This window comes from Argentina anserina, chromosome 6, assembly GCF_933775445.1.
Source record: "Argentina anserina chromosome 6, drPotAnse1.1, whole genome shotgun sequence".
Lineage (NCBI taxonomy): Eukaryota > Viridiplantae > Streptophyta > Magnoliopsida > Rosales > Rosaceae > Argentina > Argentina anserina.
The window spans coordinates 16,448,313-16,468,980 of NC_065877.1; the positions used below are offsets into that span (position 1 = coordinate 16,448,313).

General features: G+C 37.7%; 4 protein-coding genes across 4 annotated transcripts; 1 reads left to right on the plus strand and 3 right to left on the minus strand.

Moving 5' to 3' along the window:
- Positions 1 to 2,375: 2,375 nt before the first annotated feature.
- On the minus strand, positions 2,376 to 5,318 carry LOC126799346 (increased DNA methylation 2-like). Its single transcript, XM_050526531.1, has 3 exons — positions 5,207 to 5,318; positions 3,210 to 4,214; positions 2,376 to 2,873 (listed from the first exon to the last, which is right to left on the minus strand). Exons 1-3 carry the CDS (start codon positions 5,307 to 5,309, stop codon positions 2,614 to 2,616), a joined length of 1,368 nt encoding a protein of 455 aa, XP_050382488.1. The 5' UTR covers positions 5,310 to 5,318; the 3' UTR covers positions 2,376 to 2,613.
- A 782-nt stretch (positions 5,319 to 6,100) lies between these two features.
- Positions 6,101 to 10,869, minus strand: LOC126798234 (glycerol-3-phosphate dehydrogenase [NAD(+)] GPDHC1, cytosolic). Its single transcript, XM_050525129.1, has 5 exons — positions 9,581 to 10,869; positions 8,153 to 8,374; positions 7,164 to 7,411; positions 6,618 to 6,757; positions 6,101 to 6,491 (listed from the first exon to the last, which is right to left on the minus strand). The coding sequence occupies exons 1-5, from the start codon at positions 10,236 to 10,238 to the stop codon at positions 6,359 to 6,361; spliced, it is 1,401 nt and encodes a 466-aa protein (XP_050381086.1). The 5' UTR covers positions 10,239 to 10,869; the 3' UTR covers positions 6,101 to 6,358.
- Positions 10,870 to 12,420: 1,551 nt separating this feature from the next.
- Positions 12,421 to 14,494, minus strand: LOC126798810 (uncharacterized). The gene is made up of 4 exons (XM_050525872.1): positions 14,372 to 14,494; positions 13,361 to 13,465; positions 13,123 to 13,247; positions 12,421 to 13,025 (listed from the first exon to the last, which is right to left on the minus strand). Exons 2-4 carry the CDS (start codon positions 13,440 to 13,442, stop codon positions 12,792 to 12,794), a joined length of 441 nt encoding a protein of 146 aa, XP_050381829.1. The 5' UTR covers positions 13,443 to 13,465; positions 14,372 to 14,494; the 3' UTR covers positions 12,421 to 12,791.
- A 6-nt stretch (positions 14,495 to 14,500) lies between these two features.
- LOC126798811 (uncharacterized) lies at positions 14,501 to 17,209 on the plus strand. Its single transcript, XM_050525873.1, has 3 exons — positions 14,501 to 14,638; positions 16,820 to 16,894; positions 16,973 to 17,209. Exons 1-3 carry the CDS (start codon positions 14,501 to 14,503, stop codon positions 17,045 to 17,047), a joined length of 288 nt encoding a protein of 95 aa, XP_050381830.1. The 3' UTR covers positions 17,048 to 17,209.
- Positions 17,210 to 20,668: the final 3,459 nt, after the last annotated feature.

A 20,668-nucleotide genomic window follows, 5' to 3' on the forward strand; every position in this document is an offset into this window, starting at 1 on the left:
GCTGTAGTGGACAGCGCCCACTACTAGGTTTGTTAACTGCTAAGATAAGGTGGCACTGCATGCTTTGCCAAGGCATGCAACTGCCCAGTAACTTCCCCTCCTCCTGGCGCCAACTGCCCTTGGATAACTTCTCCTCAGTGTACGCCAACTGCCTATGAATAACCGCCCACTAAGCAGCCCAGTAACCTCCCATAAAGCCCATGTAACTGCCTAGGTAACTGCCATCATCCATGTTCTGTAACTGCCTATGCTGACGAGGCTAATCTCCCCGCAACTGCTCGCTGACGAGGCTAAACTGCCTGCACAGTCTGCAACTGCCTGGTGAGGCTAATTCCTCCGCATCTGATCTGCCTGCTTCATGCTAGTGAGGCTAATATCCGGCCAACTGCCTGCCTAGTGCTTGCCGAGGTCTGCTGGCGACGTCCCTGTCTCTGCCTAGTCAGATCTGCCCACTTCCTTGCTGGCGAGGCTAATATCCAGCCCACTGATTATGCTAGCGAGGCTAATGTCTAGCCTAGCCTCAACACTTGTCTCCGCGGTCTGCCTTGCATGCTGAACTGCTCGGCACCTGACTCCGTGCTTGCTTGGCTATTGTAGCGAGGCTAATACCCCTGCTACTGCTTCCTCTGTCTGACTGCCCAGCGAGGCTAACTTCCCCGCAACTTGTCCCCTTGGTTAGATCAATCACCCTGCCTCTGTTTCTGCCTAGCGAGGCTAACCTCCCCGCAAGCGAGGCTAATATGCCTATGGCACGTTCAAGGGTGTAACACTAGGCCATAGCTGTACCATACCTAATGGCTTTTCCACACTAAGATCTATGTGAAATACCCTCATTCAACACGGATTAAAATCTGTGTAAAACATATTTTGGCTAGTAGTACTAGCAAAGTAGAAGTCGTTGATGTCATTTGTTTTGTGTTAAGCAGAACATCTCAATGGTTTTTTTTAGGTAAAAATGTCAATTTACACCCTAAATTAAGTCATAATTCATTTTACACTCCGAACTTATAGTTGAGTTAATTTACCTCTTAAACTTGATAAAAATTGTCAATTTTTTCCTAATTTGTTAAATTTAATGTTTTACTCTAATTTTAGGTCACATGTCATGCATTTGAGGGATAATATTATCATTATATATTTATTTATATTTAATAATAAAAATAAATTAATAAAATTACTTAAGAGGAACACTTGCGATTATGTTTATTTTTATTTTTTTGAAACATGTTATTGATTTATATATTTATTATTTTACGTGATATATTATGTTAAAAGATATTTGAAAATTAAAAATAAATGTGTACATATAAAAATATATATACACAACACACTATTTGAATGAATGAATATGTTGAATATATAATTCGAAGTATGGTTAAGTATGTAGAAAAAAGATGTAAATAAATAATTTAATTAAAAAACTAATCCTCCTTTAAAAGAATTTTTTTATTTGTTTTTAAGAAAATTATAAATAGAAAATGACAACATTATCATTCATGTGCATGATATGTGACGCAAAATTGGATATAAATAGTTAAAATTAACGGATGGGGTGCAAATCAGCAATTTTTACGAAATTTAGGAGGTAAATTGATTCAAATGCAAGTTCAGGGTATAATTTGACAATTTCAGCTAAATTTAGAGTGTATTTTGACTATTTTGCCCTTTTTTATAGTGGAGTTACTGTATGGTGTGATGAAGGGAGAAGCAAAGGCTACAACAATCTCCAGCAGGACAAAGAAACGTTCTCTGAGATATTAAGATACTATTCAGATTCCTTAGTGTGTGACGAATCCATACCTCTTGTACTTATTTCTGTGAGAAGAGTGTCACACAATGAGGTAATACGGACTCCGGAAAATCACGTGTACAACTTATGAGACAGGGGTTACCACAACATGTTGCAAGGAAAATACTGTTCTGAATAGAGGTATATCTAAATGTCAGCATGAACTAGAACTGACCAAATACTGTTGTTGTTGGCATAGGTTATGCCCAGTCATAATCAGCGCTATTAGTAGCCTAAGAATCAATATGTCTCGACTTAGTGCAGACTGTGCAGCATGTTTACTCCACTTCCTGGTATTGAGTTTGAGAACTTTTGTTTGAGAGGTTTATGGATTTGGCATCAGTCTTCACAGATGTATCCAGTCATAGAGAGAAACTATTGGAGCGTACTACTGTTTCTCAAATGGCTTCTCAACATTCTAACTGCAGATCATCACCACCACTTCAGTGATAATATGGATGATCTTAATTAATTTAGGTCATCTCACTGACGAAATTAATGAGTTTATGAATGAAGTTTCTTCTCACGCAAAAAAAGACTATCTAAAACAGAATTTTTTGAAATACGTACAACAGCAACTTAAATTAAACCTGAAATTTATGTGCACGCTTTGAATTAAGATGGACTTAACAGCAACTTAGATACAGACAACATTGATAATCATCCCCTACAACAGGGTCACAATACAGACATAGAAGTAGCTATGATCAGCACTAATAGGAAACGCAGGGGTAAGAAGGCAGAGTTATGGTTGTAAAACAAAACTTCCTACAGAACTACCTAAAGAAATATACAGTCCTGCTGATTACGAATTACGAATCAGTTCAGCATAAGCATCCTTTCTCATCAAACTGTTTCATCACAACTCCTTCAAGGATTCCGTCAGTGCCAAAATTACCTGAAAAGTGCTGGGGATTAACTGGACCAGGCAGCTGGAATGAGATAGAAAAATGCCCTGTAGGGCAAAGATTTTGGGTTTGCATTTCAAACATCTGAGAGTACCTATAGACTGTCTTCTCACCCGTTATTGTAACCCCTCTTATCAATACTTGTCCTTCATTTTCAACTTCACAGCTGAATTCCCCTGTAGTGAAAAAATTTATCATTTTAAAACAGTTGATGGAGTATACAAGTGCCAGCATAGCATGGAAGAGAGCCTCTTGAATATTGCATACCAGTTATGATATGTTAATACCAAGTGGTTGCACATGAGTATGTGACTGATTACATGGGGAGAAAGAGGGAGAGGTAAGTCTACACCATTTAGCATTTTAGCAATGAATTATTGTTAATGGAAATATGAGTCTTGAATGATACAATAAAGGTATTGTGTCTTCAAATGAGGCTGTATAGTGGTATGCATGTGATGCATGCATGCGTAGATTCTGTCCTAAAGGAAATTCAGAGCAGAAAAACTTACTTTCATCTCTTCTCACTCCTGGAAGAGATACACGAAATAGGTAGGAGTCCTCTGACTCTCCAATGTCAATGAGTCCTATAGTTGGTCCTATCTGCCCTGTTGCTGCACTCCCAGTCAGTGTAAATCCCTTTATGGTCGCAGCTACAATATTTGACCACTCTCTTTCAGTTGGAGGAGAAGGAAGAAAAATCGTAGCAGGATCAACTTTCTGTGTATCAGCGGAGCCATTTCCAGTTGGCAAAGGAGCCATATAACTGTACATGACAGGCATACCATTATATTCCACACCACCCTTCGGTGCAACCACAAGCATCCGTTTCAGATGATCCTTATATTTAAGGGGATCATCCACATAATTTGTCATCGCAGAGCTTCGAGAAGATCTAATACGAGGTGATTCTCCATTGGACTTCGGCTCATGGACACTTCGATCAGAATTGGCATGCAACCTCTCAGAATCTCTTTTTAGAACAAAACCCTCCAGCCCAGTTAGCCTCTTAAACCTTTCCAAGTCTTCTGGCTTAATGTACGATATTTCTGGATTTCTGATAAAGACAATGTTCTCGAAGAAGTTAAATTTGGTTTTTGACTGCGAATTGTAGTGAAGTAGGGGAGGAAAGAGATCAGGAAATTGAGGGTAATTGGCTATCTCATCTTGTCCTTGGATGAGGAGATTACCATGGAAGAACTGGTGCAACATTGGTGATTCAACAATGGCAGATTGATCAGCCTTCCTAAGAACAGAATAATACACGTACTGTACCTCAGCTGTATTGATTTGGGACCCAGCTAGTTGCTCATAAGTATATGGTGGAAGTCCCTCAGCTATTCTCCGCAACACTGACTTATGAGGCCTCTCTCCTTTAACATCAGGGCCAAAGTAGGTACCCATTATGAAGTACAAGAGAAACATCTGATCATCATTTATCATCCTGCTTTGCTCATTCCTAGAACCTAAACATGTGGCTGGATTAGAGTCTGAAGCCTGAGATGAGTCATCCATATCTGCGCAATTAAAAATGTAGCAAGTACAAGAATTTAGGCTAGATCAGAAATGTTAGTCAATGTTTAAAAAGGCTAAAGCTAGCCGAGGTCTTATGGTATAAACTACAAATATAAGCCTCCCACTCTCACTTGCAGTTGTATGGTCCATTTCAAGCAGGGTTTTTTTTTTTTTTTGGTTATAGACTTTTAATTGAACTAGGACTCATTGTTGCCTGCAAATCTACGTTCCAATGACTCAACTATCCTATTATAAATATCAGTTACAAGTTCTTCACCTATCAGCAAAGAGAAAGGAAAAGATAATTCAACTTCAATTAAGTATAAATATTCACTTGAAAAAGAATGATTAATGTATTGGTATATTAAAATTTGCAAAGCTGTCTGATGTACAGTATTCCAACACAACTTCAATAAAAAGCTGTATATTCTTATATTAGTGTCTTACAACCAAGGAAATAGAAGAACTTATGGAACAATGCTCATTTGATCACTGAAAGAAGAAAATTTTGCATAATTATTAGAAAAACCAGACAAACGCACAATGTCACCATAAATTATAATCTTCAATATCTTAAGCAAAGTAGTACTACGAGCTCTCCTCCTCCCCTCACCACAATAATAAGAAAGCACAGCACAACACAATCAACAGAAACGTAACACACAAATCACCATATATCTCACACCCCTCATCATTGTATCTACACAGCACACCCTACCAACATGGCAGCCGCCTTTGTGATTAATGGGTTCCTCCGCATCGATGCTATCTCACGATTACTATCATGAAGCTAATTTATAGAAAGCCCCCAGATAAAAAAAACAAAACAAACAAAAACCCAGAAACAAATGAAGTAAAAGATTGAATTGTGCGACGGTTAAACCAAGTGATTGAACGCAGAAAGGAGAGGATGATTAACCAGAATGAGAGTATAAGGAAATTACAGAAATTCAAAGCAAGAGAGTGGATAGATAGAGTTTATAATGTTACATACCTGAAAGCCACAGAGGGATAAAGGGTAAAATTGATGGATTCTGAACAGGAAGAACCGAAGAAAGAGTGTGCGAGAAAGGAACAAAGAGCTTGGGGAGTCGCATAGAGTTAGAAACGGCCGAGTGGCAGAGACCACCTAGAACTTATAAATAAACATAATTTTATTTTTAATAAAAAAAGAGCAAGAGTGCTATATATTTTAGCGACACCACATTGTGTCTTAAACTCCGGTAGGAACTAGCATGGTCACTGACGAAACACTGCCTCAAATTACGTTGTATGTATTGTATTGTATCCAATTTCTTTTATATTACCTGAACAACCATAACTCATTTCTATTGATCATTCAAAGTTAGATAACAACATAAACGAATCACGCTTACTGACTACGGAAACAATCAAAGAGACCCTAAATCATCTCAATATTGAAAACCATATAATGAGTTTTGGTTGCATCAAGCTATTGTTCAAAAGCTTTGAACTTTGAATTGAAGAGTTCAGCAAATGTCAGTAATGTGTATAGGCTACTTAATTGGTACACTCTTATTGAAATAGATCCAAAAGTAGAACTGATCACTGATGTCAAATCTTATGAATTATGATGGTCTTGTGTTGATGCATTACATGCATAACTTCTCTGCTGGTTCCAGGACCGGTTTCAGTCTTTCAGTTCATGTATGCAGATCATAGGAGAGTTGGATATATAGCAACTGGGCAAGCTTAGCGACGTGTATGCTTGATACATTAAAGATTCCGGAAATGATGGTTACCTCAGAGATATGTCCTTTTTGCCTCAATAATTTCTGTCGAAAAGCCTTCATTCTTCACAATGTTCAGAAAATAAAACTAGCTGGTATCCTCACATGCCTTATTCTATGATGTGCTCAAGGCCTCAAGTGCTTGGATATTAGTAAAACTTTGCAATTGACGAACTCCGGCGAACCTTGTTTCAGCAGAACTTACATTACATCAACTCATATATATACACATTATACCTATCATAGGAGGTAAAAGCCAAAAATATCCAATTCATGTATATATTGTTATATAAAGAAATATAAACTTCAAGAGCAGCGTGAGAGCTTATTGGATTTTTGCCAATGCAGGCCAAGCAGATGCTTCCAGAGTCTTGTGACCACTATCTCTTACAATTTCAGTTATTCAGGGGTTGCCCGAGAAGTGAAGGCCTATAGAAGACATGGCTCTGTGCAATCTCAATGCGTTCCCTTGGATCATTTAAATTCTCGTCCCTCAATGCTTGAAGAATAGCTTGTGATGATTGCTCCCTGGACATCAAACAATATACATATAAAGCAAGGTATAAATTTCAGACTTTTGGTGATAAGAACATGGAAATGAAGTAGCCCGAAAGAAATCAGAATTCCTCCACTAAATTTTCGAGCTGCAGATACCTTGTAATTAATATTTTGTATAGTGTCTTCAAGATGGGGCAAAGCTCTACTGGTGCAACAGGCTTGTTTTCTTCAGGATGCAACACATTCAGGCTTGATTGACTGAGAAGCTCATAAAATGCTTGGACTGCAGAAACACCCTAGAAGAAGAGGATACACCCACTCGGGGCAGTGTTGGTCAGTAACTAAAAGTTAAGGAACATGACCATTGCCAAATAAGTGAAAAGACATTTAGCTTTTCAGGCACACCATAAATTGGCATTTGAGCAAAATTTCAGGAATCTTGGATCTTCCTGAATGCTCATATAGTGTAATTACATGCTTTAACAATCCTCCTATAGTTCAGAATAATGCATAGATGTGCAATCTTCATAAAAGATATGCCTCACCCCAATTCAGGTACCCTCTTCTACAATCGTCAACAATATTCATTGGGCTTATTTATTAAATACAAATTGCATCAATATATAGATTACTTCAAAGCAAGGTTCAACTTGAAAATAATATATCGTTTTAAGGGTAATGTAAATTACTATCAATATATACCTGAATCATTCCTTTTCCACTGATGTTCTCACCCATATCCCGGTTGATTTCACCTTTGGCTAACATTTGCCCATACCATGCATTTCTTCCTTTCAATAAGGTAACATATGTGTCGGCCAGCAATGGCCCCGCAAGCTTCTCAGGCTCCTCAGCCAACAAATGAGTGATAAATATCATCTCTGAAGTACAGTGTGCAAAGTATACAGATTTGCTGGTAGCACTCTCCTTTGTGAGGGCTGCTACCATCCCTGTGAAATTCAATAGAAAAACAATTGTAAGTTGCAACTGGGAGATCCATTTAGCTGCAATAACTTATTGGGATACCACAATGCCTAGAAGCCTCTACATGGACAGGGACCAAATGTTAAATTGATATTGAAAAAATAAAAAAACAGATATTGTTATTTTCTTATAGTATCAGTTCCTGCTATATATGTTGGCAAGCTACCCAAAGATCCCACAGTTCTGAACTTTCTCACTCTAACTGACTCTCTATAAACTATCTCACAGTTCTCAACTTTCTCACTATAAACCAACTCTCTACTTATGGCTATTTTTAGGGCAATCACCTAATATTTTAACTATTAGTGAACTTAGAAACCAAATGCATGTCAGAAGGGTGAACTTGTTGAACCAATTTTGGTCATCAATAATATCCAAGGAGTGCCATGATTATTTGTGTAAGAAGAGGACTTGTATTTTAACAGTATAGTCGGTTCTAACTTCTAATTCAGGATAACCTCTTACAAAAATGTATTGATCCTGTTAGTAGTCTGTCATCTGAGTACGACTACAACATATGAAGTCTAAAAGGAAGTTATTGGTTTATGTTCAAGTTGCCTCATTGTTACCATTGACATGATTAATACCATAAATTGCTTGGAGGTCATAAAATCCTAAGACACCTGAAAGTCATTTATTTTTATGAGGTTTCAGATGTAAGATCAATCTGTTCAGTGTGTATATCCTATAATGATACTGAGAATTACCTGCTCCAATGGCATATACATTTTTTAAACCGCCCATGACTTCATGCGTAACAAGGTCGCTATTGTCCCAAACAATGAAATATGGTTGCCTTAAAAACTTGGCCAGAGGTTTTCTCCACTTCTCAGCTCCACATATTCGAGCATTTGCATATTCCTTGTTGTAAATTTCTGAGGCAATATTTGGTCCACCCAGATAAAGTATGTTCTCCATAGGGATTCCAGCTGTGTCAGACATATAAGTTTAAGTTTTAGTGAATGAAGGGGAATAGTAAGTGGAAGTAGAAATACTAACAAAAAAGAGCAAATAGCAGTACTGCAACCCCAACGTTGAAACAATGTCAAATTGAAATTCGCAATCATTGGAACTGGGGAAGTTTAATCAAATCCCAATGCAACCAAAATTATATTGCATATGAATGAAGTAATGCATGATTCAGTCTATGTCATTTGGAAGTCAAAGGACTATGATAATAATGCATCACTTCCTCTCACTACATTAGTTATGTCAAAGCAATATGTACATTATCATTCAAAATGTTGGGCTTTGAGAAGCCATTCACTTCATCATGCAAAAGTTACAAACAGGAGCCTGGGACATCATCTATGCAAACCTCATCGCCGGTAGGGTGAGGTGGGATTCAAAGAAAAAAGAAAGGAAAATGAATTTTTTTTTTTAAATAGCAATCAACTTCATCATGCAAAAGTGACATATAAGAACCTGGGAGGTCATGTGTTCAAGCCCCACCGCCATAGGAAGGGTGGGTTTAAAGAAAGAGAGAAAAAAAAACAATTCACTTCTCATGCAAAAGTGACAAGAAGAACTTGAGTTTATGTTACTGACTTTCTAGCAAACTCATCTTATTCGTGAAGGCAATTATGAAGCGGCAAAAAAAAAATTCTCAGAATATTTTCCTGCTGTATTGTAGACATTGTGGAAACTTTTCCTATAGATTCGATTTTATTGACTATGATCTGACCAAGACTTCAACAATTTACCAATCTTTCTTTTAGGGCATTTCAGATTGGAGATCACTACCCTACAAATTTCAACAGGAATAAGAGTAACATTGCCAACAAACATGGAAGGATCATGTTCTGTATGACTACCTTAGTAAATTGAAATAATAAAACATAACATATGTTACATATCTACAAAGCCTAAGCTAAGAATTGTGCAGTCTTCTTCCACTCCCAGAACCATTATGCTTGTCATCAACCAATTGTAATAAATGGAAGATAAGTGGTTCAAGTTGTATATTGTAAGCTTTAAGCAAGGAAATTTTAAAGTATACTTTTACCAAATATTCCCATCAGTCCTTCCTATTGATCCAGGTTACTTTAAAAGATCTGTTAACATCTATCTAAGAATGAAGTTAATACCAAACAGGCTAGAACTAAAAATTATATTTGAAGAGGATAGAAACTTACTTGCGCGGTTAATCATCTGCGTGGGAGTTATAATATGTGGGATAGGCTTGAGTGCAGCCTCAATACCTTTGGCCAAAGAGATGATTATGGGATCTGTGATTCTTTCCTTCCAATATTTACTCATCTCTTCAAACACCTCTTGTGTTTCAGTTGAAGGCAGGCCATTTACCACGATATCTGCATCCCAAACAGCCTCCTGCAAATTGGTAACCACCTTCATTTGACAAAGTGGTGTATCAATCATGTTCAAACAAAATCCATCCTTCAAAATCTCATCTGCATAAAGTGTCCGGTCTCCTAGCCTTGCCTCCACATATTTCAAATACGCGCATCGCCTGATCAGCCTTCTCAACACATCCTCCCTTGAATTGATCACTTCAAAAAGATGTTCAGCTGTGGCTCTATCCACAGCCCTTCCTGCTCTTCTCCATATCCTTATTTGAATCTTGTCCCGAAACTGACCATAGCTATCTTGCAAAACAGCTGCAAAAACACTGCCCCAAGCGCCAGCTCCAACACCAACAATTCTCAATGGATCACCATCAGCCTTGCCTACAATGCGCCGCAGCTCATCAAGCTTCTCTTCCAAACCATTGAAATTCTGAACAGACCCATTCGAGTGCAAAATTCCATTCGTAGCCTCAATGCTCCCCACCATCTTTACTATTCGAGTAAAAATCACTACCAACAACAACGAACAAAGAAAACTGAAACTGCTCTAAGCAATGTTCTTCAATCCCAATTGGACCTCAATTGAAACTGAAATATTTCACAACCAATCAAGATTTCAACAACCCACCTCCCCCAATGCAGAGTTCTGCTTTAAGTTTGTATCCTTCTTCCAACTCAAACAGCACCTTAATCACTCCGATCTTTCAAACCCAGCAATCAAGATTTCCTCTTTTTCCTACCCAAATGCAGCAGAAACTAAAAGAAACACGAAACTGATCTTGTCCCAACTTGTAAGTGAACTCTGTCTCTCTCTCTCTCTCTCTCTACTTTATGAGTTCCAAACCGAAAATCCCAAAACAAGTAAAAAACCCAAGTATGAATCTTTGTTATCTCCGTCTTAGGTTGTTCATCCAATCTACCCAACTAAACAACTTCCAACACTTGTAAAAGCAAGACACTGAATAAAGAAAACAGAGAAGTCAAAAGTTCACCAACCTTGAGCGGAAGCTACAAGGGAAGAGCCGGCCGGCATTGTAATCATGGTGGCTGCAAAGTTGAAGACTCTCCTCTCACAAAAATAAAGCTATGTTTTTTTGGGTTTTGGTTAAAAATAATAAAAGGGGCTGTGTTTAAAATCTGAAGATGATGATGGGGGCATTGATGGAGTATAGTTGAGGTACAGTTGGGGTGACAGAAGGATTAATATTGCTGTCACTTTTGGACTGTGCCAACTTCTCCAACGGTCATTAATATTGGGTGACCATCCTTGCTTGCTCCATTATATGCTACATAGCACGGAAATTTGGTTGGACAACCGATTCCCGCTTCGGAAGCGGGAGCGGAAGCGCGACGGAAGTGCGATTCCGGAAAAGGTGGGTTTGGGAGCGCGGCGGAAGCGTTGGCTTCCGAAATAGAAGCGCGACAGAAGCGTTGGCTTCCGAATTGGAATATTCGGAAGCGCGGCAGAAGTGTTGACTTCCAAATTGGAAGCGCGGCGGAAGCGTTGACTTCCAAATTGAAAGCGTGATTCCTTCCCTACCTTTATTTCATCAATTAATGTCTTGAGTTTCTTCTTGTCGTCTCATCTTCTTTCAATTTTGTTAAGCGGTTAAAGATGAATAACATCAATCAATCTAATATGTGTCAGAACGAAGCGGGAGAGATATCAAGAAAATCTAGATATGAGAAAAGACGGAGAGTTGGGGAGAGATATGAAAAAAAATCCAGATGAAAGAGAGAGATAGAGAGAAGACGATTTTTTTTATCAATTTCATCTAGTAATGTCTCTTTAACTTGCACGTGCCCAACACCTTCACATTATGCTGGACATTTTTTTGTTTGAATTTTGAAATGAAGTTTTAATATTGCTATAATCAAAGATAATCATGGTTTAGAAAATAAGTTATTAATAGTTATACAGTTATTTTAATACTAAATAAAATAATTAAAAAATAAAATATAAAAATAGTATATTATATATATATATATATTCAAACGCTTCCAAAACGCACCCGCTTCCTTAATTTTTGAAAAAAAAAAACGCTTCCGCGTTTTCAAACGCTTCGCTTCCACGTACCCGCACCCGATTCTATGCAGCCTAGATTATAGGATAGCACATGTACTCCCAGTTCACTTCTCCATTCTGGCTGATGTATTTACAGCCAATGTTGTAGGCAGGTGTCGATATCCAAAGTCTATATCGACAGAGAGAACAGGATAAGAGGTGTTCAGCTTCAAGCTTTCTCAATCAGCAAAGAAAAAGAACAAGTTATTATCTTAAACAAAGATCGTTATGCCATTACTTGTAACAGTCAATGGATACTTACTTGATGGTATCGTGGGAACGAGAATGGGGGGAGTTCCAAATATGGCAGATGCCAGAAGCCTACGTAAAGGAAGGACTCGAACAATCTGAGTATGGGTGGAGTTAAATGTTCACAAGGTACTACTCCATGTGATGGTGATTGAAAATGAAGGGCAACAAACATGCATGGCATGGGCGAAATGTGAGAGACAACCACAGAAGAGGAATGGACTAATGTGACAGCTAAGGTGACTACAAATTGCCACCAAAAAGTTCGAGAATGAGGGATAGGTTGAAGAAGTAGAATCCGATAATGAACGGCCGGGCAGTTAGTCGCTTTTTGGAAGACAATTGGGGAAAATCAGAACAGAAAATGCAATTCATCAAGTGTGGAAAGGCAACGTACAATGAAACTATTATTTTGGCCTATTGAATCCACTCATAGACTTAGACCAACACCACTACATTTTTTGTTTGTTCCGACTACATGTTGGTTATACCATCGAAATACAAAAAATTGACTCACCACTGTGGACAACATTCAAGTCTACCGCAACTCCGCAAGGCTGCAAAGCCACTAACCAGGTGATACAAATTATAGTTCTAAATTCATATAACATACATTCAGGAGTTATTGTAGAAAACCAATGGCATGCCAGTAACTTCAACTTCTGAACGGTGATTTAACTGGGAAGAAGTTTGAACCTAAGGAAAAGATCTAAACACAACTAGGACTCAGACTGATTTCACCATCTCAGCTGCTGTAGTATTTGCATATATAGGGTGAAGCACATGACCATCTTTAGGCTCGATATGCACCCACTTGCGTCCACTAAGCTTGTGCTTTTCAAACTTTACGGTGCCTTCTTTCAGAGCAAAAAGAGTGTGATCTTTTCCTAACCCAACATAATTTCCAGGATGGAATCGAGTACCCCTCTGGCGAACAATGATGTTTCCAGGTATCACTCTCTGCAGCATAAACAGAAAATCCCCAAACAAATTCTTAATATCCACTCTCCTTTTGTACTATTATTCATACCAAAACAGCTAAACATCAGCCTCTTACCTCTCCACCAAATTTCTTCACTCCAAGATTCTTAGGTTGAGAGTCTCGCCCATTCTTTGTGGATCCAGCTGCTTTTTTAGTAGCCCAGCGCCTGAACATCAAAGTCAACCCTTCTCCTGTGACATCTGCAATCAGTCGATCAAGTCAAACAGTAGAGCTTAGATGCACCAGTATAATGAGTTCACAATATACTTAAAATAGTTAACTCATCGAGTTGTATGAAATATTTTTTTTGTACCAGAAGCACTGCTGTAAACAGAAGTATTGGTAACCATATGCTTTATATTCAATCTTTGGCATAGTGATGTTCCAAAATTCATTATGTCTTTCTGGATGATGAAACCTGAAAGAAAATCACCACATTTAGTGGTCAAAACGTCACAGTTAAGTACAACAGAATAGTAGTGAATCACAATAAGGCAGTGTGCCTGCAGGTATCAAACATATGAATATGAACAAGTTATCACTATGTCAAACTGTAAACTAAAATGCCAAGTAATTAACACATGAATATTATTCTTTTCTTGACTATAGTTACTTCTCACAACCTAGTGTAATTTAGTTGAACTAGGCCTTTGATTCATTTCTCAGTCAAACAAGAAACAACTGATTCTCCTGGCTTTTGGTGGAAACGAAACACTAGGTGAACTTGCTCAAAGTAGAAAGCAATGTGTAGAAGATGAAGACACTTTACAGACTTCAAACTCCCAAAAACCTGGTGCACAGAAACTAGAATTGCAAAATAAATAAACCAGTGAATCCCAACCAAGAAAAGCCCCAAAATTCCTGATTGAAGCTTGGTTTGGTTTTGAAAATGAATCGAAGCTCCAACATAAATGAACCATAATGAAAATTCAGTGTATACTGCAGTATAGAGCTAAGCACAGTCCTATATAAGGCAATTTCTCCTAATGCCACATACTGAAGACGACTCAAGATGTAGATTATAGTGTATCCAACCAAACACATATAGTGCATCTCATGCACTAAATGAAACCCATGATAAAAACCAACCAGCCATACAATCCGGGTGAGATCCCAATTCAATTCAACACCCAAACACTCTAAGTCAAGCTTCTAAAATCAAACCCAGCAAGCTTTACACACACCCATTTCCCAATTTCCAATCAAACCCATAATAACTCCATTCATCTCACAAGTACAACAATCATTAAGATTAACCTATGAAGCATCTTAACTCAAATCAACAGAGAAGAGCAAGAGTAGAGAGACAGTCAGACAACTTTACCCGTAGTCTCCAAGCCCCTTCCGATGCTGCGGTCTAGAGAAATACGCAACGAGGAGTCTCAAACCAAACCAAAGACAGGAGGGCCTTTAAACTGGAGTCCGCACGTGCACGGCACGTGACCCTGAGTGAATGCACAAGGTCACATCTTTATTTGAAGTTGAAGGCTTATTTTTTGACTGCCGTCGCAGAATGGCGGAACCTCAGAGCTCCGGCGTGCTTGACGAAGACACGTTGAAGCCCTTTTACCAGAGAGCCTCCGAAGCCGAGGTGCGTCTCCCACTCTTTTCTGTGTCTTCATAATAATCACATACAACTATTAACTACATCGGTCATAGTGGAGTAACATATTGTGAATCACACTGAATGTAAAACTGGGTTCTTGTTGTTGGTCTTTTGGGTTTGATTGGGTTGTTGACATTAGTGGATAATACTTGTTTCCAATGCTTTGTCTTTGTTTTGGTTCCTGATAGTTGAGCAAGGAGAGAACTTTTTCTGATGTTAAACTCTGGAATGGTCTTGGGTTATCAATTACTCTCAAGACTGGAAAGCCTATGCCTAAAAAATATAGCATCAACTAACATTGCCCTCCATCTTTAGACTGTTCTATAATAAACCCCAGTGACAGGACATGTGATTCTCCCCCAACAAGGTCAGGCCTTATGACCCAAAAATAGGTCTTGCTGCTTCCTGCAAGTCCCCAAAATTGACAGTGCTGCTTCCAAAATTGACGTAAATTGCATAAATATATTAACGTTAGAATTGAGCCATTCAAAACAATCTGGTGCTCCATTCAACTTAGAGTTGTCATCTTCAACTGGTATTTGGTTAAGTTGTATATATTAGTGGTGGGATATTGCCTGTAGATCCATGCTGCAAGGCATCAAACATTTTTAAAATGATAGCAGAAGCTCTTTGAACTTGTTTTATATCATGCATAATCAAGTGCAGAACGGGCTCATTAGGGTCGGTGGTTCTAATGAAGATTGGGATGTCCTTTTGTTCCTGGACTGTGTCCAAGTACCCGTTTCTCAAATAAATGTCGTCTGCAAGTCAGCAAAGAAGTAGTATTAGTGAAGTGTCCCAACATATCTAATTCTAAAATTTTTGAACAAGTTTAAATACAGGTTAATCATTAAATCATTAGCTGCATCATATCCACTTCTTTCCATAATGCCAAAAGACTTCACCAAGTAGTGAATTAGTGATGTCCTGCTCTTTCATAATTAGTAATCATTACCTGAAACGGGAACCAAACCATTTATGAGATTTTGATACTGGATGTACCCAATGAAACCACAAGCACTTGTTGTCCAGTAAATAACTTCGGGAAGGCCTAGCTCTTGAGCTGCATCAAGAGTGAAGTTCATGATACCATCAGCAACAATGCATTTGCTGTGTGTGCCGTAAAATTTGGCAGATAATAAACGAACTGATTCCTTCTCAAGTGATACATGTAATCAGTACCATATGGTTTTTCCTACAACAACCTAAATTCTTCCTTATTATTCTATGCTTTTGCAAATGCTCAGTCCTTGGATATCGAGTTTAAGATGCTAGTATGGACATGTTTACATTGTCGATTAAAATCTACAAGAATGTTTCATTGAATGCCTAAACTTTGTAATCAACAAGAATCTCTTTATACCAACCCCATAATTACGAAACAAAAATTTATAAATCTTCATACCAAGTTTGGTTGAAAAGCATTCAATAGGTTCCTTGCACTTTCATATGATAGGTGTCTGGTCATAGTTAGAGTTACAGTAAAGATGCCAAGCTAACTTTGAAGAGTTAAGAGTTTACAACCACATCATCCCTGCTGCTCCAACCAGTCTGTAGAGGTTCATGAAACCAACTTAAGTGAAAACCTGCATTAGGTAGTTTCCTTTCACTTCCATATTATAGGTTTCTGGTCGTAGTTAGATTTACAGTAAAGATGCCAAGCTAACTTTGAATAGCTAAGAGTTTACAACCACATCCATCATCTCTGCTGCTCCAACTAATCTGAAGAGGTTCATGAAACCAACGTAAGTGAAAGCCTGGTGCTAACTGAATAATAATGTACTGTGGCTGATTTGGGTTTGATTACATCAGGTGCAAATGATGCTGATGGAGAATTCCGTTTTTCTTTTCGGTTGAAATTAGTGTAGTAGCTGAATAATAACTGCTTCCTTCATACTTCTTATTAATTGTGTATGTGTTATGTGTGCCATTTATATCTAATTCCATTATAGGAGCATTGTTAAACACAATCGTATATCCTTGTATTGCTTCCAATATAGTTGAAACAATTTTGATAGATGTGGTTTCCTACCAGAAAGTTCTGAATTGAAAATTATATATGCTTAGTGTGAAGTGTATCTAATCTCAGTATTTCACTGATGACTGAAACGGTTGGGTTTTCACCCACTGTGATTATGCTAATGTTATTGTTCTTTTTTATATAAGGACCGCTTAACAAGACTTGAAGCTGCTCTTATCAGTAAGGATGAGTCAAAATTGATCAGTGAACTTCAAGAAGAGGTATTCCGTCCCGTATCTTCTTTTGCAAGTTAGGAAGCAGAAGCTAAGACATGTTTTTTCTTCTCCTGTTTCTTGCAGAACAAGAAGCTTGCTACAGAGAATGCAAAGCTCCAATACCGCATCCGCCATCTTGTTCGGGCAATAAGAGATTAAGAGATGCTGATATAAAGTTAGAGAAAAAGTGATCGAGTTGATTGACTGTGGAATGTATTCAGTAAACATGTGATGACTGTAGTTTTGAACTCGGCATCTGTAATATTCTTCTCTTGGGACACACAATTGTTTAATGAAGATATTTAGATACTGTGTTTGCTTCCATTTATGTATGTTCTATTAGCATCATTTTTAATGGTGTGATTTTTTTTAATTATCCGTATTTCGTGTGCATCTGTTATCTGTATGCAAAGGAATGCTAAGAGGTTTTAACGTAATTTTTTTTTGTAAATAGGATTAACATGTTTTACACATGTCTCTTGTCGTGTCTTGAATCTAGCACTTAATAACCTTGAGCTATCTCATTTTGTCAAATTCAAGGGTGCTTAAGAGGGGATTATAATTGCGATTATACCGTAATGATGTTCTGCATAGAAGCAGAACTCTTGACATAAAATGAGTTTATTGGCAGGGTTTGACACTGAATAGTTTGGACGCTGATTTTATTTGATCTGGTTATCAAGTTGATCTGTGATCTTGCAAGTAACAATTTTTTTTACTTCATGTCGGTGTTGATAAGTAGGAGTGAAATCATAGAACTTGTAGTTAGACTACCATTCCCCTTTGTACGTGTAGCTAAGATCCCTTTTGTGTAGCTAATATTCTCTTAAGCTGCTAGAATTGAAATTTTTTTCGTCCTTGATTTAGTTGTGGATTTTAGCTAAGATCCTTAGACCTCAATTAACAATCCTCTCTTTTTCTTTTCTTTTTTTTGGTAATGAACAATCCTCTCTTCAATCTGAGCAACATTCACAACATAGCATAGATAGAGAAAAACAATTGTTTGTGTGAATTCGCGGGTGTGATGTTTGAGACGGTTGGCCAGATACTTTCGCGCTCTTGCCTAAAGGATTAGATCTTTCAGGTTGGATTCGTGCACGGTTGTAAGAATGGAACAAACCCGTTAGAAAGATGCCCGGATGTTCATCGATCCTTCGACACTCGAGTTCCATTTAGCGGACATAGATGAGGAGAGGAGCAAAGTGTGAAACAAAGGTTAGATAACTAATAATCATGGATGACTCCTTTTTTTTTTTAATATAGAAGTCTTGGAGCTTGATCATGACCTACATGTGACAGTCGTTCTGCATATACGGAGCCCGCTCGTATCCATGTGATGTATGCTAGAAAAATTTAAATAAATAAAAAATTGTGAAGCACCTACATAATAGTGGGATGATCAACTATAATGACATAGTTCCTTAAGAAGATAAACATTGGATGTGAAAAACAGTAGGGAGAGCTCCAAATAAGTTAAGAAAATTATCTCCTCAACTTCTAACAGAGTAGATTTCTCTGTTGGAGAGTCTCCAGGCCTATTGTCTTAGTGAAAGATCACATTCTTGGCAAACTCAAGAACCCCGGAGTAGTTGTCTTCATAAAGAACTAGTTGAATAACAGTATGGATAGCTCTAGAGAAGTTAAGGAGATTATCTCCTCAACTTCTAACACACTAGATATCTCTGTTGGAGAGTCTGCAGGCCTATGGTTTTAGTGAAAAATCACATTCTTAGCAAACTCAAGAACCCCGGAGTAGTTGTCTTCATAGATTTCCATTGAGCTTGTGATTCCGTATCTATTTTGATACACCCTCAAGAGCATCTTTCTAGTCTTTTCAGGCGTTCACTAATCCTCTCATAAATCGTCAACGTATAACTTATCCTGAAATTGTGATGCTAGTTGTAATCTTTATGGTGATCTACCTATGAGTGATAGACACATAGTATTTTCTTCTTTGTAAATTGGTTAAACAGGTGCAACACCAATTTTCCATACCTCTTCCTGTGAAAAAAAGAGAGTATGATCTTGACATTGAGAAATGAATGCATCGCATGTGGGTAAACTGTGCATTGACGACGCCCCAAACACACTAGGCATATAAGACTTCTCAATTTAGAAAACCCTATCAATGTAGTAATTAGTAAGCACGGGTTTTATCGTTCACAACCAAAGCTTGAGGATGCTCCAACAACTAATCAACGAATCATTCATCATACACAATATACAATATACAAGATAAATGAGATGTACAATTTGGTTTTGATCGACAACTAACTTTCACACGGCTCATAATAAAGATGAATGGATAAGAAAGATGCAACTTCAACCTATATGTTTATGCCGGTTCTACTCTACTCATAACATGTTTGGAATACATATGAAAAACATCATATTCAGTCAAGACGGAGGTGCACACCCAATTAAGGGACACTCAACTCTTTTAAGTCACTCCCTTATATGAAGAAACCTATCCTCGATGACCATAATCTATCTCTTATCAATTATGCATAGACTAGATGAATCGCGACCTAACTAACCTAAACATAAACAACGCATAAAGAACTTTGAAGTTGCACCGAATAACACATAACTCAACCTCTGACTTCTGAAACAATGTCTGATATCAAAACTCACTCTCGTGTTATCCCAATACTAGCTACAATACGAATCTAATAACCCTAGCATGCATTCTAGAATTAATCAAGACGTAAAGATAAATCCTCCACGGAAACTTTTAGTCATGCATGCATATGCCATGTTATAAATCAAGAATCCTAATAACCTAAATATGTAGAAATTGTAAAAAAGCATAATTCTACTTCAACCTAACATGAAATCGAAATAACCAAAGAACAAACTCTAAAAAGAAATCAATTCCATAAAACCTAAAAAGAATTCGACATAAACAAAGGACAGGGGTTTCAACTTTGTAATTGATCACTAGAACAAAGAGGTGAAATCGATGTTGATGATAATGATAGCTTCTTGACGAAAGACTTCTAGATCTCCAAGGGTTGAAAAACACAGTTAGACTAAAGGGAAGGAAGGTGTGTGAGCTTGTGTTTCTGAAAGTTGTGATTGCATAACTCGTCTCTCTTGCCTACTATATATAGGAGATGACAAGCATAGGCTGCCCTTTCTCCAAATAATCTTCAACCAATCATAAGAGAGTAGAATCCAAATCCTAAAGGGAAACAATATCTTTGTTGCGTCATAACCTTGTCTTACTCCTAGGATTTGATTCATTCCTTATGCAATTAGATCTCCTTATATGACTTGAATTCAACTTCCTTTTCCTTCTTTTGCCGTGCCCTTATTCAAATCCTAAATGATTTGGGCTTTATCCACCAATTATAGTTCTCGTGATCTTCTAAAATCATCTCATTCAATCTGTAGCAAATCCACGCAAGAAAGCTTTTCCTAGTCGACTTAGGATTCCTTCTTGGACTTGGACTTTTCTTTTTCTAATCCATTTTGGATTCCTCATTCGAGATGGCTTCTCTATCTCGGTCTCATATGCATTCCTTATCCAACTAGGAAAAGGTTTTCTAGTTAAATTTGGATTCTTGTCTCCTACACAGCCTCATCTCTCCTATTATCTTCGTTATCGATTTTTTCACTCTTAAAAACTTAAAACACAAAAGTATGTCAAATTGATATAGATAAGAGAATTAACATGCCAAAATGTAGAGAGTAATGCCTTAAAAACATAGACAAATTTATGTTGATCATGCGTCGCTTCGATAATCTTCTTTAAAATGAATGTTGTACGTGTGTAGC